The sequence below is a fragment of the Lissotriton vulgaris genome, chromosome 12 (assembly GCF_964263255.1).
Source record: "Lissotriton vulgaris chromosome 12, aLisVul1.2, whole genome shotgun sequence".
Lineage (NCBI taxonomy): Eukaryota > Metazoa > Chordata > Amphibia > Caudata > Salamandridae > Lissotriton > Lissotriton vulgaris.
Genome location: NC_141700.1, coordinates 784,082,772 through 784,101,239, shown reverse-complemented (window position 1 = coordinate 784,101,239; position 18,468 = coordinate 784,082,772). Strand labels below are relative to the sequence as shown.

The 18,468-nt window shown below is 40.5% G+C and overlaps 1 protein-coding gene across 1 annotated transcript in view; it reads left to right on the top strand.

Moving 5' to 3' along the window:
• Window positions 1-18,468, top strand: part of LOC147678713 (phospholipid scramblase 1-like) — a 72,687-nt gene that overhangs the window by 22,536 nt on the left and 31,683 nt on the right. Inside the window, exons 2-4 of the mRNA XM_086946167.1 lie at window positions 1,821-1,903; window positions 7,408-7,598; window positions 13,340-13,367. Of these exons, the coding sequence (XP_086802293.1) occupies window positions 1,891-1,903; window positions 7,408-7,598; window positions 13,340-13,367 (232 nt within the window). The 5' untranslated portion in view covers window positions 1,821-1,890. The remainder of the gene's footprint in view (window positions 1-1,820; window positions 1,904-7,407; window positions 7,599-13,339; window positions 13,368-18,468) is intronic.

Below are 18,468 nucleotides of genomic sequence, written 5' to 3'. Positions count from 1 at the left end.
GTGCATGGACACATTAAAAGAGCGTTCTACTTCATCAGAAGATGTATAAATGTTTTGGATCATGCATATGTAAAGAAAGATCCATGTTATTTTGGTTCGAAAGATGTTGATGATGTGCTGAATCCTATGAAATTTCCAAAGCCTCTACCCACAGAAAGTACACATACATGTATTTGCAGAACCTGTGCTATAAAAAAGTGTTTGTGTTGATATGGTCTTCTCAAATGCTCCATATTCTACAAATGTACCAAGAGTGATCGCAGAAACAAATAAAGTGAACTATGAAAACGTGTCTAAAACAAGAGTGATAAACATTATTTGTTTTTCATATTTAGATCATAAACAATGGTCTATACCTAAAAGGATTTTAAAAAATAGTTGTTCCATTTCTATATAGGTCTCTTATTCCTCTATTATTGCTGCCATTTTGGAAAATGGCAGGAGGATTGCAATGAGGAGTTATTTTCTGTCTGTATAACACCACTTGACCTCAAACCTATGTTTTGACACCAAAATGAAGTATAAAGGTCTCATGGTTCCTTTAATATTAATCATCACTGTAACACATCTGCCAATTTTAGAAATGTAGGGCCAGATGCAGGTGGCCCAATAGCGAGCGCTAATGCTTTAATTCACAGAATTTCAGCGTTTGCGATCGTTAATTGACAGCGAGCAATGCAGTTAAGTTGAAACCTACTATCAAAATGAGGAATCGCAACATTGCGATTCCTTATTTTGCTCTTGCGTTAAAGGAATCGCAAACTGCGATTCCTTAAATGCAATGTAAGTAGCACCAAAGAAAGTACACTTTAGCCTTAAGGAATCGCTAATTACCACCAACTTCAAGTTGGTGGTAATTAGCATTTCCTTTAAAAAAGCACTTTTTTGCTTTTTTTTAACCCCTTCGAAGCTAATGACGAGCTGGGCTCGTCATGGCGCTTACCTGCCGTGCGCGGATGACAAGGCCAGCTCGTCATGATGTATGGAGTTTATGATTTTTTAGCGCAGGACGGGAAAACGCCTAGCAGCCATGTGGTTAAGTGCCATGTGGCACACATTCATGCCCTTAGGGCATGTATGTGGGCCACCTGTGCACACATGCACATTTCAGGGTTGCAACAGGGTGTCCTTTTGGAACCCTGGCACCCTTGAAATTGTGCCCGCAATTTGTGAATGCCTCTTGGTGACTCGCAAATTGCGGGAGTAATTCCTATTCATTCCTATGGGCCTCTTGGCCCATAGGAATGAATGGGAAGGTATTTGTTAATTGCGAATCGCAATTTGCGATTCACAATTAGGGAATATTAAGGAATTGCAAAAAACATTGCGATTTCTACCTACATGGCATTTTGCGATTTCCTTAATAGCGATTCCCTAAAAATCACTATTGAGGAACAGCAAACATGCATTTACCTACATCTGGCCCGTAGTGGTCTGCCCAAGCTAAATTACTTCTCTAATGATCCAAAAACAAAAATGAAAATCTCTGGACAACAATTTTTTTACAGAGGTATATCGGGGGCCGGGATTATATGGGTTGTGGGCATCTGACTGCGCCAAGGATATTCAGAGCATTTTAATATTCATTACAAACTCTTGACTTTTATTTTGGTGATTAGACATCTTCTTGTTGATTGGTGCCCTGGTTCTCACCATATATATATATATATATATATATATATATATATATATATATATATATATATATATATATATGGATAAACGTATACATGATTGGATCTTTCTTATTTCCAGACTTCTGCCATGTCTGATGATTACCTAATGCTCACATCTTCTTTTTTTATTTCTCCTTTTTAGGCCTGAGACCTAGGTGGTGCCCAGACTTGTTAAAACTAGAGTGCAGAGAAGTGACTGGCGACACACTTTGAAATGTCGGCTCCAGGTAAGCACAAGAGCCAAATACCCCTCTGTGTCTCTGTATGGACAGCTCCACTTGTGGGAGTCAAATAGTTTTAAAAAAAATATATACATCTCTACTCTCTTGCCTTTAAAAATGCCTGCCTCGCGGATGCAAAAAAATTATCCCTTTTTAGATCATGCATAGAGACACCTTTAGCTATTTGATAAGACCCCATGTCTTCGTACACCCAAACAACACACAGATAAATACATATACACATACATACTGTGGTTTTGGACAGCTCCTTTCAGCCATTGGCTACTGTGGATCATCTAGCTTGTCACTGGCTAACGAGGCTGTCCTTCTGAGCTAGTGTCAACGGATGTGAACACCTCAAAAGTAGCCCGCATGTGCATTACCATTTTCTTTTCTCTATTTTTATATAATCTTTAGGGCCTACACCCTCCCTCTCTGTCAGTGTGCCCACCACCTTCTATGACCCTTCCACTCCATGTTTTTTGTCTTATTGTGTATATATATATATATTTTATTATTTCTGAGCCCAGCATCTGCAAAGTTCTACCAAGCCACTGGGTTCATTTTATGTATTTGAGCACACTTTATTTTTTAGTTTACCATACACGCATATTGGATTGGTAAATAAACAAATAAATATTGCTGTTGTGTATCACGAGTATGCAACACAGGCACATGTATTTATCGCAACACTTATGCATCAGACATGGTGGCCATCTTGGAATCGTTATGCTTCCAGGATGGCCTCCATGTTCAACAGACATGCACATGCATGCGTGGTTGTATTGTGGTGGCCATTTTGGAAAATGTGTGACTTATTGGCTTTTCCACTGCATTTACTCATGCTCTTATTTTGAATGTTTCTAGACCATTGGCTGTCCGGAAAATAATTAATACTGCACAGTTTTGTGAGAAAAAAATAGACTTTTTGTATGTGCTTGATAGATTTTGAGATGTGGTATTGGTGATGGTACATAGCTCGAGATTGAGGCCTGCGAATGGAAGGCCTCCACTGGCCTGTCTTTTTACTTCCAAAATAGCAATATTGAGGTCACATTGGTAGACTTGCTATGTTTCAAAAAGAAACCTAAGCCTTGCTGGAGATCAGGAAAGCTGGCAGGTGTCTCGCACTCTTTTCCTACTGAGCTCAGCTATGGTAGCAGGAATTTGTGAAGTGGTATAAACAGAGCCTCACCCCATAAGCTGAAATCAGTGTGCACTCACAAAATTAGCATTATGCAATATATGATTATGTATCATACACTATTAATCTACAAACCATGTGTGTTAGAATGAATGTGAATAGTATATCCAGCTCAGCAATAATTATGCACATTTGGACAAGGGTCAGAGAAGCCCCCAACCTTATTTCATTGCATATCTTTAACCTCTATGGGTAGAACATGCATAAGCTATAACCAGCCGTCTAGCAGTATAGCTGCATTAGCTTATAAAAATACACCAGGTCATGAAAAGCCTCCCTGCATAGCTTACGGTGCCATCAGATGATGTCTTGAATCAGATACAAAATGGGTAGAGGTTACGCACTCCGCTGTTGATAATATGAATAAATTGTGGTGTGCACCAAGGATATCACTTCCTGACAAAGGTGTGGTAATCAAAATACAGTCTGCAAAACTTAGGGTAAGTGTTGACTCCCTGAGCACAACCGATTGGAACGTGTCTCCTGACGTTCTGAAAAATTATTGAATCAATAAAGTTCAACAAACAATGACTTCCATCATCATGAAATTTATTCCATGTTTTCTCCACATGAAGTGATTCAATTCATTCGATGATAATTAATTTGGTATTCTTTAACATTCCCAGAAAATATGCATATGAGTCATTGTGAGTTCATCACCCAATGCATTTCGGACTGGTAAAGTCCTTCATCAGGGGTATTCTGAAAACATTGTAAACAAAAAAATATATGTAGGATCTCTCAAAGTGTCATTAAACACAAAAACATTGGTGATCATGTTTACGTAAATCATATGAATAGACATACATGCTCTTAACTTTTCAGAAAGGTAGAGAAAATGTGACAACTGAATCGCATCCAGATTTGTGTATAGATAATCGAAACTAACGTACAAAGAGAAATTAGGATAAATATCGAGTGGGCGAAAGAGAGACTCAGTTGTGCACAAGATGGCCGCCACAAACATTGTCCTCTTCATGTCGACACTTTGAACTCTGATACTTAGCATCCGGTTTTTCCGATACAAACTCACACACCGGCGTAGCGATTCCCGCACGGCATTGATATGCAGTTTACTTCTGTTTACTAGTAAGTCAATCTCTGGTGTTAGAAACTGGCCTCTCGCTTCACTTTTTATCCAGTTATTCACCTTGGGTATGCACTTTTATGATTTAGTTTTCCACTTGACCGTACGGCGTATCCCGCTCGCGGTCCATGCTGAATTACTTTATTGAATCTTTCACATATGCCCACACTGTGTTTCATTACGTGCACAACTGAGTCTTTCTCTTTCGCCCACTCGATATTTATCCTAATTTCTCTTTGTACGTTAGTTTCGATTATCTATACACAAATCTGGATGCGATTCAGTTGTCACATTTTCTCTATCTTTCTGAAAAGTTAAGAGCATATATGTCTATTCATATGATTTGCATAAACATGATCACCAATGTTTTTGTGTATAATGACACTTTGAGAGATCCTACATATATTTTTTTGTTTACATTGTTTTCAGACTACCCCTGATGAAGGACTTTACCAGTCCGAAATGCATTGGGTGATGAACTCACAATGACTCATATGCATATTTTCTGGGAATGTTAAAGAATACCAAATTAATTATCATCAAATGAATTGAATCACTTCATGTGGAGAAAACATGGAATAAATTTCATGATGATGGAAGTCATTGTTTGTTGAACTCTATTGATTCAATAATTTTTCAGAACGTCAGGAGGCACGTTCCAATCGGTTGTGCTCAGGGAGTCGACACTTACCCTAAGTGTCGCAGACTGTGTCTTGAATCAGATGGCACAGTTGATTATCTTATCAATATATGCCAGGTCTTGAAAAGCCTCCCTGCATGGCTTACTGTGCCATCGGATGAGGCCTTGAGGCAGATAGATGCAACTGGGTTCAAGGGCACAGACATGACGGTGACCGTAGAGCCCAGTGAATTCAGTCTAGCTATATATTACATAGTTTAAATTGCAGAAGCTGAAAATCTCCCCGGAAGTCACCAGAATGATTCCCATTTTGTTGATAGAGCAGGATGTGTGTTGTGCTTCTACTCTCTTTCCACCCAAGCCCCCTTACCACTGTTCGCATCTTGCATTTATAAGCTGAGCGGCTTCCAGTGCAAGTGCCATGGTTTGGAGCAGCGGGTGGCGACTGTATTTTTCAGTCACCCGTGCTAGCTAAGTGGTCAGGAGTTATGAGCGAAGGACTGTTGGAGCGTTGTAATTGCTAGTGGGAGCGAAGAGCCTCATTACAAGCGTACCAGTCCACGTATCACCAGACTTGCGGGGCGAAACAGTGGCGATCTTCTGACAGCTGTATTACGGCCAAGGCAGTCTGGCCACCCTGGGACCACCGCAACTGCCAGAGATTCCTGGCAGTGGCGCGGGGTCTTGAGGCCGTAATATGCTTGGCAGGGCAGCTATGGTCCACCAATCATATTACGAATATATTCACTGCCACACTTTTCATGGTGGGGCGACTGCCATGAAAAGTGTGGTAGTGAGGAAATGAAGGGGGCCGTGCAGGGCCCCCTTGCACCTCCGCATCCTGGGGGGCATGGAGGGGGGCACATGTTGTGCCCCCGTGTGTATGCACCTCCATACCTGCACGACATGGATGCAGCAGTTTATGCTGTGCTGGTACTGCATTTGATATTCCAATTGCGACGCTTTGGGAACACCAAAGAACCACCCGCCAGACAGGAGAAAACTCCTTACCTGGCGGGCTGTTCATCAACGGGTTTGGCGGTGCGGGAACAGGGCACGCACGCACCTTCGAACTCGTAATGAGGCACTTAGAGCCTAAAGTCACATGGTGGCATCTATCTGTCCCTACCGTTTGCTTCATTCACGTTGCATCTCTTCATTTCTATTTAACCAGCACAGCCCGGGATACACTCAGGCATGGGGAGTTCAAAAGCATGAAACATGGCTGGACGGTGGCCCAGGGAGAAAGGAGGTGGCTTGATATGAAAAGGGCACATTGTGATCCTTTTCCAAATAGACCTCATGTTTTTAATGCTCATTTCCTTGTTCCCAGATTATGGAAAGCATGGGAAAACCATGAATTATAAACACCCCCCACTGTCGTATAGTCCACTGCCTTGAAATCCCCCCCCCCCACCTCCCCAGCATGTAAGGAACCCCAGCCGCACCAGTTTGCACAGAGCCCCATCTGGTAAAGCTCAGTTTCCATGTATTCCCCCCCCCCTACCCCCCCCCCCCCCCACCCCAGCATGTAGGCATCATTGCAATACCAGTTTGTGCAGAGTGGGAAACCACCATTACATTGCATGTGTTACAACAACTGCATTGTTACATCGCAGTACATTACAACGCAAGTCGTTACATGGACTTGCTCTAGGGGGCGCGCTAACATAAGGAATAGTATAATAAATATTCCAACACTTTCCCTACAGTTGCGCACACTAGAGTTGAAATAGTAAATTATACTATTCCTAAGTCCAGCTACTGGAGGATGCTGAAGCCAAAACTTCCTATTTGGCTTTTGACTTATTAAGGCCGTGGGTCATCAAAAAAATTTTGAGAGGTCTTCTCGCCCTCAACTTATTGAGGCAGGCTTCATCATTTGACGACTTCTCACACCAAGGTAGGAGCATCAAATCTACTTAGAGGTGTACTCAGTGATATTCTTTATATAGCGAGTACCTCTGGTATGATTTAAAAAAACACTAAAAGTTGGTCTTAGGATGAAGTACAATGAGCCATTAGGCCTGAAAGAATTCTATAGTTACAAAAAATCTTATAACTGCCAACTTGTTTCGACCACTAAACCTCACTAGGTCTCTGGTCTTCTTCATGGTAAAAGAATTCCAAGCTATGGTATCCAGTCAAACCACTCAAATAAGATAAATAATAAAACGCTAGCAGTCCCTCTACTGGATCAGCAAACCCTGGTCATACTAAATTACAGGCTTCATGGTAAATTGTGGAGGGGACATGGCCTCCATAGTCACACATTTGTCAGAAGGATGGCACCACATTCACACCTGGCGAGACCCCATCCACGGCCCACACTTTGCCATGAAGCCCGTAGTTTGTAATGACCAGGGTTTGCTGATCCAATAGATGGACTGATAGAGTTGTATTATTAGTAACCAATACCCTAAAAAAAGTCAGTGAATGCTAAAACCCAACCACTGCCCCTATACACTTCAATCACTAAACCCTAAACCAACTCCGGTTTCTCTGGTGGCAACCATGAGCTCCGTGATCGTTAAGAGCTTACGCAGAGGTCTGCACTTATAACGTTGTTTATTCTGCAGTTTACGCCAACACCCCATTTAAGGGCATGGATGACAACCCACCAAGCTACAATGCCATACAGCCTCCAGGGCCAGGACCAATGAACATCCCTCCTCAACTTCAAGGGCTCCCGCTAGCGCAGCAGACGGCCATCATGCCCTACGTAGCACAGATTCCAGGAGTGCCCCCGGGGCTGGAATACCTGACACAGGTAAGGCTTACACCTACCAATCATTCATTAGATTCTCGTTTCTGGAAGATGATCCCTCTTCCCTTGTACGTCTGTACACTATCTCCGCTCATGTATTTCCTCTGTTGTACCTCTGTTATTGCTCTATAGTATCTCTAGCTTCTATTGTCTTTTTTATATTTATACCATATTTATCGCATTCATTCTATCTCTTATCTCCATGGTATCTCTCTGCCATGTGTATTTGTTATAGCTCTACAGTATCTATTTTTTCTGGTGTCTTTTATTATTTTTACATAGTTTCTAACTCATTTATTCTGTTTCTGTTATATTACTGTGGCATATCTCTACCATGCATTTCTGTTACAGCTCAACAGCATAAATTGCTTCTGAGGCATGTTTGTTATATTTTTACACCACCCATCTCATTCATTCAATCTCTCATATCTGTTATATCTCCATAGTCCCTGTCAGAGATAAGGCAAAGATACTCTCATGTCTACTGAAGTCTGCCCTAGTTTCTTCAGCAGACTGGTGTTGCCTAATTCTACTGTGGAAGGTTACAGCATTTGCTCCTCCATAGAATCAAGCATCTAACGCTGAGCTTTCTCCAGTTTGCATCACATTTTATAGGTTTCTTCTGACCTTTGCTTCAAGTGAGAGTCCATGGGACCAGACCCGAAACTCCGATTATCAGGTGCCTGGCTCTCCCCTGAGAAGAACAAGAAGAACCCTGAGAAAGATAGAAGAAAGGTTACCTTACAAACGCTGAGCCAGTCATTTATCAATCTTCACTTTGCACAGCGAGGCTGAAATGTCAGGAGTGAGAGAGCAGAACAGACCATGTATAACAAGGGCAGAATACAAGAAACTGCATGGCAGTAGATGAACCAACATAGGGTCAGATATTCAATACCTAGTTACGCAATTTTCTTGCAATGCCCCAGTTTCGAGCTCTTAAGTTGTATCTCTAAACTGTATTTTTTGTAATATCTCTACTGTTAAGTATCAGTTGTAACTTTTGTACATCTTTGATATGAATATTGCATCTTTTTTATAAATTTGATTTTTTTTATAGAGTTTTGTATAGCGGGAACTAGACCCGAAACATCGGGTATCAGAGCGCTTTACATGAGCACCAGTTTCATTACAGATGGATAGATACATTCATTTTTGATAGGCGCGGCATCTCATATCTCAACTATTAAGTATCGACTCTTGTAACTCTGTATTGAATATTGTATCTCTGTTATGTCTCTACTGTTAAGTATTGACTGTTGTAACTCTGTAACTTCCCCACTGAATATTGTAACTCTTTTTTTTTATGTATGTACAATACAAAGCTCTGCAGAAGCACAGATAGTAGGCTGCTACACTGTGAACCCTGCTTCCTCTGATCTTTCCGAATTCTTTTTCAAGTTTCTAAATTTGGGCAGTCCTTTTCCTCACCCTTGTGGCCACGACTCCTGATAAGGGTTTAAATGCGGTCCACTATCTTTCCTTAGAGGACTAAATCATGTTTTGATTTACCCCATCCTAGGCATCTGTCTGTCCCTACCTTTTGCTTCATTCATGTTGCATCTCTTCATTTCTATTTAAGTAGCACAGCCCGGGATACACTTCGGCATGGGGAGTTCAAAAGCATGAAACATGGCTGGACGGTGGCCCAGGGAGAAAGGAGGTGGCTTGATATGAAAAGGGCACATTGTGATCCTTTTCCAAATAGACCATGTTTTCAATGCTCATTTCCTTGTCCCCAGATTATGGAAAGCATGGGAAAACCATGGCTTATAAACACCCCCCACTGTCGTATAGTCCACTGCATTGAATTCCTCCCCCCCCCCCATCTCCCCAGCATGTTAGGAACCCCAGCCGCACCAGTTTGCACAGAGCTCCATCAGGTAAAGCTCAGTTGCCCTGTATTCATCCCTCACCCCAGCATGTAAGGCATCATTGCCACACTAGTTTGCACAGAGCCCCATTCGGTAAAGCTCAGTTGCCATGTATTCATCCCTCACCCTAGCATGTAAGGCATCATTGCCACACCATTTTGCACAGAGCCCTATCAGGTAAAGCTCAGTTGCCATGCATTCCTCCCCCTTCCCAGCATGTAAGGCATCATTGCCACACCAGTTTGCACAGAGCCCTATCAGGTAAAGCTCAGTTGCCAGGTATTCACCCCTCACCCCAGCATGTTAGGCATCATTGCCACACCAGTTTGCACAGAGCCCTATCAGGTAAAGCTCAGTTGCCATATATTCACCCACCACCCCAGCATGTAAGGCATCATCGCCACACCAGTTTGCACAGAGTCCTATCCGGTAAAGCTCAGTTGCCATATATTCACCCCCCACCCCAGCATGTAAGGCATCATCGCCACACCAGTTTGCACAGAGTCCTATCCGGTAAAGCTCAGTTGCCATGCATTCATCCCCACTCCAGCATGTAAGGCATCATTGTCACACCAGTTTGCGCAGAGCCCTATCAGGTAAAGCTCAGTTGCCATGTATTCATCCCTCACCCCAGCATGTAAGGCATCATTGCCACACCAGTTTGCACAGAGCCCTATCAGGTAAAGCTCAGTTGCCATGTATTCATCCCTCACCCCAGCATGTAGGGATCATTGCCACACCAGTTTGCACAGAGCCCTATCAGGTAAAGCTCAGTTGCCATGCATTCATCCCCCACCCCAGCATGTAAGGCATCATTGCCACACCAGTTTGCACAGAGCACTATCAGGTAAAGATCAGTTGCCATGTATTCATCCCTCACCCCAGCATGTAGGCATCATTGCCACACCAGTTTGTGCAGAGTGGGAAACCCCCATTACATTGCATGTGTTACAACGACCGCATTGTTACGTCGCAGTACATTACAACGAAGTTGTTACATGGACTTGCTCTAGGGGGCGCGCTAACATAAGGAATAGTATAATAACTATTCCAACACTTTCCCTACTGTTGCGCACACTAGAGTTGGATAGTAAATTATACTATTCCTAAATCCAGCTACTGGAGGATGCTGAAGCCAAAACTTACTATTTGGCTTTTGACTTATTAAGGCCGTGGGTCATCAAAAGATTTTTGAGAGGTCGTCTGGCCCTCAACTTATTGAGGCAGGCTTCATCATTTGACGACTTCTCACACCAAGGTAGGAGCATCAAATCTACTTAGAGGTGTACTCAATGAAATTCTTTATATAACGAGTACCTCTGGTATGATTTAAAAACACTAAAAGTTGGTCTTAGGATGACGTACAATGAGCCATTAGGCCTGAAAGAATTCTATAGTTAAAAAATCTTATAATTGCCAACTTGTTTCGACCACTAAACCTCACTAGGTCTCTGATCTTCTTCATGGTAAAAGAATTTCAAGCTATGGTATCCTGTCCAACCACGCAAATAATAAAACACTAGCAGTCCCTCTACTGGATCAGCAAACCCTGGTCATACTAAACTACAGGCTTCATGGTATATTGTGGAGGGGACATGGCCTCCATAGTCACACATTTGTCAAAATGATGGCACCACATTCACACCTGGCGGGTCCCCATCCACTGCCCACACTTTGCCATGAACCACGTAGTTTGGAATGACCAGGGTTTGCTGATCCAATAGATGGACTGATAGAGTTGTATTATTAGTAACCAATACCCTAAAAAAAAAAAAAGAAATCAGTGAATGCTAAAACCCAACCACTGCCCCTATACACTTCAACCACTGAACCCTAAATACCACTAATTACCACTGTACACTGCCAATCCCTTACCCCTGTGCACTACCCATCACTGATACCTAAAAACACCCCATTACCCCTAGTCACCACCCTTCCCTGAGCCTTAAAACCCCATACTACCCCTATGCCCCACTAACCACCCATCTTAGACCCATTGTAAATGTAATGCACTGTATCTTAACTCACTGTAACTTACCTCATTACAGTGGTAAACGCAGTGTTGTAACTTTGCTGTAGTGGTAATTCTTTGTGGTGGATGTGTTGCTGTGGTATAACCTAGGTACTGCTCCATCACGATGCTTCTAGTGGTCCTACTAACCTCACCCTCTACCTTTTCATTCACACGTACCTCCATCACGGCTCATATTATTTCACCTACATTATGCTGTGAAGCCCAGCATGAAAGGGGGAAGAGCAGGGCCTACTGGGAGATTTTTAGTACTAAATGAGATGGGCTGCAGCCCCCTCTTCTCCCTAAAATTCCACACTTAGTATTATTTAACCAAGTGGCGCAGATTTTAAAATTATTCACATAGGCTACATTTACTTTCAGATTAAAATTGATGGTCTGCTCGGCTACAAAGACTTGACTTGGAACAACCTCACTTTGCAGACCATGAATTTTTTAAAAGAGCTAGTGTTTCATAAAGTGATGAGGGGGATAGAATCTCACAAGCGGGCCATGTTGGACGCGTGTGTGGGGTATGAGCATGTGATGTCTTCCCCTCGTCTCCATTGGTCTTGTTGAACCATTTAGATTGTTTATATTTTTTTGCTATTTTAATTAGAGATGTAGAAAAACTTCCAAAAACAAGGTGGAACAATGGTTTCCACAAGCTGCATTAACTCCATCCCACAATCAGATACATTATGTGTTTTGCTTCTGGTTTTGAACATGTATGTATATTGTAAATCCCCTCTCTTGGTGGTGATGAGAGCTCACACTTGGATTCTAATTCGTAGTAGTTGTTTTCAATGGGATTACCAATCCCTGGGGTATCAGTGAAACCGAGGTATCACATGTTGATCATCATGACTGATCTGCTGCGGTGGTTCATGGCATTGTGGCAGACAGCCATGGCACGACTGTGTCCTTGAGGAATTCAAGGGCATCATTTGCATAATGTGATGGTAATTCCTGGACATGTGAAGGAGAATCTGTCAGTGTGATGCATTTGTACTAGGAAAATCACAAGCTGACATGTGGAGACCAGGCATGAAAACTAATTTGTTTGGTAAAAACTGAGTTCTTCCAAAAGGACAAAAAAATTTGTGATTGTGTTAACCCAATATGAAATGTACATATTTGATAGAAAAACATGTGTTTTGAGAAATATCCATGCTGATGTTTGAAAAGAAAATGGTGAGAAATCCAAAGCATAATTGAAGCTGTTCTTTTAATGATAATTCAAACAGAGTTAAGGAGATTTATAGCTGTATTTACTTTGTGCCTGTAGGCTCTTTCTGACGTGGCTGTATTTGTTAGTTGTGTGGAGGCATTTTATGCTGATTAAGTTTTCGTGCCATTGTTATTAGTAACCTAGATGTATGCTCTGGGGGGGGGGGGGTGTTGGTGTTCTACAACAATATCAAGTTTTAAATATTGTTCAGCCAAAATATTGTATTCTGAATAGTGACTACCACAGTATCCTGTAGATAATTATTTATAGGCAAGTTGTATGTATCTTCAAGGTCCATAGATGTTGATTTAAGAATAGTAAATCAATCCTTAAGTATGTAAACATACTTTCCTAATTTGTATTAGTCATGTTTCTAGTTATGATATTTGGTCATGACTATATGTTGTGACTCCGTATTGTGACATACATGTGAGTGGTCACTGATATTTGTCCTGCAAGGGATGGTCACTATTTGTATTGTATTTGATGTGATCCCTCATGTGCTCTTCTTGGCATACCATGTTCTTACATCGTTCTCTGTTATACCTGTGGAATGGCCATCGCCATAATTTGAAATTGTTAATTGGTAGATGAACTAATGCAGTGTTTTTTCTGTTTTTACTTTCAGATCGACCAAGTTGTGATTCAAGAAAAATGTAAGGCTTGATTTATGGTTTCCTTTTGTTCTTACCAATGATCATTGAGAGCGTGTCTCACAAGGAATAGATAAAGGCGGAGTCAATACAGTGTAGGACAGTCCGCTCATGATATATAATTACATAATGACTACTTACAGACCACAGATGTAAAAGAGTTCTTTCACCCAGCCCTCAAATATTAGTTGTTTATTGGGGTGAATAGTTTTGCTTTTACTCTGATGGATGAAGTTGACCAATAAAAGATATACATATTTTTGTCTCTGCTCTGGTTGATGATGACGATGACTAGGTAGGATATGGCTCTTATTGTCTAAGCCCTGGTTGAGGGTTGACCAGATGAATATGACATATATTGTTCGGTTGCTCTAATGTTTGATGAATATGAATAAGATTTGTTTATTTTTGTCACTGTCCTGATTAATGAGGACTATTGATAAGTCTTCGGTATTGTTGTTTGTCCTAGTTGAGGGCAGTAATGACTAAGACTTGAGTATTTTTGTAGTAAGATTTGATTACGGTGGTCTCTGCATTTGATGATGATGAAGAATAAGACTGATTCTGGGTGATAACGACAATGACTTCGACTTGGATATTGCCGTGTACGCCCTGGTACCTGAAGTATGAAAAAAACTTAGATATGATTGTCTATCTTGTGATTTATGATGACTATTAATGCTAGTGGGTTATGTTTGTAGTTTCACTACTTGAACAGGACCATGAACATAATTTATATTAAGATATTCCTTGCCCTGGTGAAGTTGGCAACCAATAAGACTTGATGAAAACAAAGATGTGTACTAAGAAAGCATATCCAGTCTAGTATCATTCTTGAACTTCTATATTCCAAATTCATGCACAATAAATGAACAACCAGCCAACGTGTTTCAGTCCCAATATACATTCATGGAACTTCATCAGGGCTGTAATGAATCATATAGAAAACATAAATGACAAACAGTCATACATATTAACATAAACTGATACAACATTATCGCAATAACATAACGATGACTATGAACTGAAATAATTAAGAGACACATAGGACACACAGTAAACACAACAGAGGATAACACATTAAAAATGGCTTACTAGAACCAAAGGTTTTGGACATTGGTGAGAATCCATGTCTGCAAAAAGAAACTGATGCCTAACTTTAATATCAAAGAAAAAGTTAATTGCAAAAATTCACACTTAAACCATTGTGACTGTATCATTATGTTCACCCAAGTTGCTTAGGATTTCACCTCAAAGTCCATAAGATTAGATACTTTGCCATAAACAAAAGGGTAGAAATGACTTGTGCAATAACGAAAAGTTAAAGCTATTAAATTATAGCTCCAATAGATCCCAGCAGAATTGAATAATGAAAGCTACAGGGTCAAAGTAGGGTACAGGGGAATCTGCAGGAGCCGCGTGTTAGAAATGTATAGCTAAATAATGTGATATCTAAGTAAATAAAAATATATGATTATAGTTATTTAGATGTTAATCTTAATTCTCACCTCTGTATTAAAGAGAAGGCTAATAACGTCATGATGGCCACTTCGATTCAATAGCAACCTTCAGTAACATATATAGATTGTCCAATCTTCAAAAATGTATATTCAGAGTCACCAAGGAGAATGTCTCTCCTTTCACTTAATTTTAAATTGATAAGTGATGGAATTTCACTTTTGGGTTTAGCTGTTACTGGTAAATAACATGAACCGTCACTAAGTTGGTGATTTATCTCATCCATATAATCTGCTTTATTGATTATAGCCACAATACTGCCTTTATCAGCTTTTCTCATTACAATGCTGCCATCACTATGAAGCCTGCCTAAGGCCCACCTCTCACTAGGTGACCGGTTGGAACAAGGTTGACTGACAAATCTAGTTGGGGACTCAAGTTTATATAAATCCTCTGTTACCTTTTTGTGGAAAATGCCAATATTCTGATGGTAAGAGTTCATGGGAATAAATTTAGATTTGGGCCGTAGCCCACTGTCAATGTTGAGATTCTCCACAATATTTGAGTCTTGCAAAATTCTTTACAAGATTCATTCCTAGGTAGAGACCCCATATTTACCCCACTAGGGATACAAACGTATGTTAAGTTTTCTTTGATCTTGTCATCATGCCCTCCCTGTCTACTTGACCACTTTCTGCATTGCCTTTTGTACCTCCTCCCGCTACCCTGGTTTTGGATCTTGCTTTTTTCGTTGTCTGCTGCTGATTCTCAGTATTGCCAATTCCTTTAGGAATGAGGATGTTTCCTCCACTAAAGGGATCTCAGTCACATTGCTGATTGAAGAAACACTACTCTGTGAAGAGATAGAGATGCTGCTTGCCGAGCGAGTATCATCTGTCTCATCCCTCCCTCTCTTTCTGTCTTCTGGGATCTGAACTGTCATATTTTTTGGCAAATGTGTAGATGTGGCCTTCCTACAATCTCTATAATCACACATTATTTTCCTCATCTTCTTATCTTTAAGGTATTGTGGTGGCTCTCAATTACCCTTTTTGTTAAATATCATTGTTTTTTCAACTAAATCCTAGGCCTCAATCTCCCTTTCAACCACCTCAATCTCTGACAACAGCTTTGCCCCTTTATCCATTGCATGCCTGAGTATTTGCATCATAATAAGCGAGGCACCTTCGAGACTGGCCTTCCACTCTTTCAGTAAGTCTTCGCTTAGATCTTCAAAGGTTGGAAAAATTAAAATACGTAAACCTCCGTGAGTTTTCTTGTTATCAATATACTGCTGTAGAGTGATCCCATCCCACCACTGTGCTAGCTCTTGTTTCTTTAATCGTTCCAACTTCAAAGAGAGGGTACGTAACCCCAAATGTCCCTGTGCACCTTGTAACCCAGGTTTTTGCCCTTTTTTCTTGCATACCTAGCGGAGTACATTGATCCGCACTCCCTTGAAGTGTTTCTATATGTTTTCAAACTAGGTGTCAGACATCAGGCCTGTGATTTCCCAATTATTATAATGTTGCTACTGAATCGTGATGGTCATTCGTGGCGTATTAGCCTACTCTAATATAGAGGTGAGGATTAAGATTTTTATCTAAATAACTATTATCACATCTTTTAATTAATTTAGATATCACATTATTAAGCTATACGTTTCTAACGTGCGACTCCTGCCGATTCCCCTCTACCCCCCTTTGACCCTGTACTCTTGCTTTCACTATTCTGTTCTGCTGTGATCAATTGCAGCTATATTTTAATAGCTTTAAATTTTCGTTATTGGACACCCCATTTCTATCCTATTTATGGTAAAGTGTTAAATCTTACTGGCTCTGAGGTGAAATCTTCAGCAATTTGGGTGAAAATGACGATACAGTCAAATTGGTTTAAGTGTTAATTTTTGTAATTAACTTTTTCTAGGATATTAAAATTAGGCATCTGCTGTTTTTTTTGAAAACTTGGGTTCTTACCAATGTCCAAAATCTGTGGTTCAATTAAGTCATTTTTAATGTGTTATCCTCTGTTGTGTTTACTGTGTTCCTTATGTGCCTTTTAATTATTTAAGTTCATAGTCATTGTTGCGTTATTGCGATAATGTATTAGTTTACATTATTATTATTTATGACTGTTTATCATGTGTTTTTTGTGATTTCATTACAGCCCTGACAAAGTTCCATGAATGTATCTTGGGAACGAAACACATTGGCTGGTTGTTCATTTATTGTGCATGAATTTGGAATTTCTTCAAGAATTATACTGGACTGGATATTCTTTCTTGGTGCGCCTCCTTGCTTTCAGCAAGTTTGGAATCACTGGAACTTGAGGGCGACAAATGCCGGATGATTAGTGCTCAGGTCTAAAACATATCTCGGAAACTGAATGAAGTGCAACCTGACTAGTCCGTCTCCTCTTTCAGTCTTGGTTTTCAACCAATAAGACTTAGTTGTTTTTACCTCCTACTTTTAGTTGATGAGGAGAATGGACAAGACTTGAATATCTTTGTCCATGCATTGGTAGTTGGTGGTGAATAAGATAAATTGTCCTCCTATTCTGGTCCATGATACTTTTTGAATTGTTGCTTTTTGTCCTGGTTGATGACTATGATGACTAAGCCTTGGGTATTTTTGTTGTACGTCTAATTGATGACAATGAATAATATTTGGATAGCGTTGTTTCTGCCATGGTTTATGATGATGATAAGTCCTGGATTCTGGGCGATGATGACTATTACAAAGACTTGGACATTGTGGTTCTGTCCGACTACATAATGATTATGAAAGACTTTGAAATGAATGTCCATCATGTGATTAATGACGATGATGAATATAGCTGGGCCGTCTTTGTCTTTGCTCCAGTTAAAGATGTCTATAAACAAGATTTGTATAAAGTTATCTTTGCCCTGGTTGCTAATGATGGTGATGAATAAGACCTGGTTTCTGGGTGTTAATGACAATGACTTGGATATTGTTTCCTCTGTCCTGGTACATGATGAGTATGAACAAGAGATGAATATGGTAGCCTCTTCTGAAGTTACTGATGGTGATGAATAGGACTGGGCTGTCTTGGTCTTTGCTCCACTTAAAGATGTCTCCAAACCAGATTTGCATAAAGTTGTCTTTGTCTTGGGTGACCATGAATAAGACTTGGGTGTTTTTCCTCTTCTTGGCATGATAATGATTAAAACTTAAATAGTTGTTTATACATGGGTGGGTGTAGAGGAATAAGATCCATTCATTGTGATCTTGCCCTGATACACGATGACTACAAGTTATTTATTGTTCTTCCTGCTAGGCTAATGGGGGCTATAAATAAGTCTTTGAATTTTATTGATGACAACGATTAAAGATACTGCAATAATGGTCATGATTGAGGATTACAAATACGACTTGGATACTGCTGTCTCTGTCTTTACACATGACTATCGCAAATGGACTGACATACTGGTGTCTGCCTTTGTTGGGGAAAACCATTTAAAAAGAGTTGGTTCGTTTTGTTTGTATTTTGTCTTTACTCCAGTTGATGATGATTACAAACAAGACATGCTCAATTTACTCTACCAGGATTGCTGGTGACAATGAATACAATGTTCTTAATGTGGTCTCTGGCATGGTTGATGACCCCAATCAACTAGACCATTGTT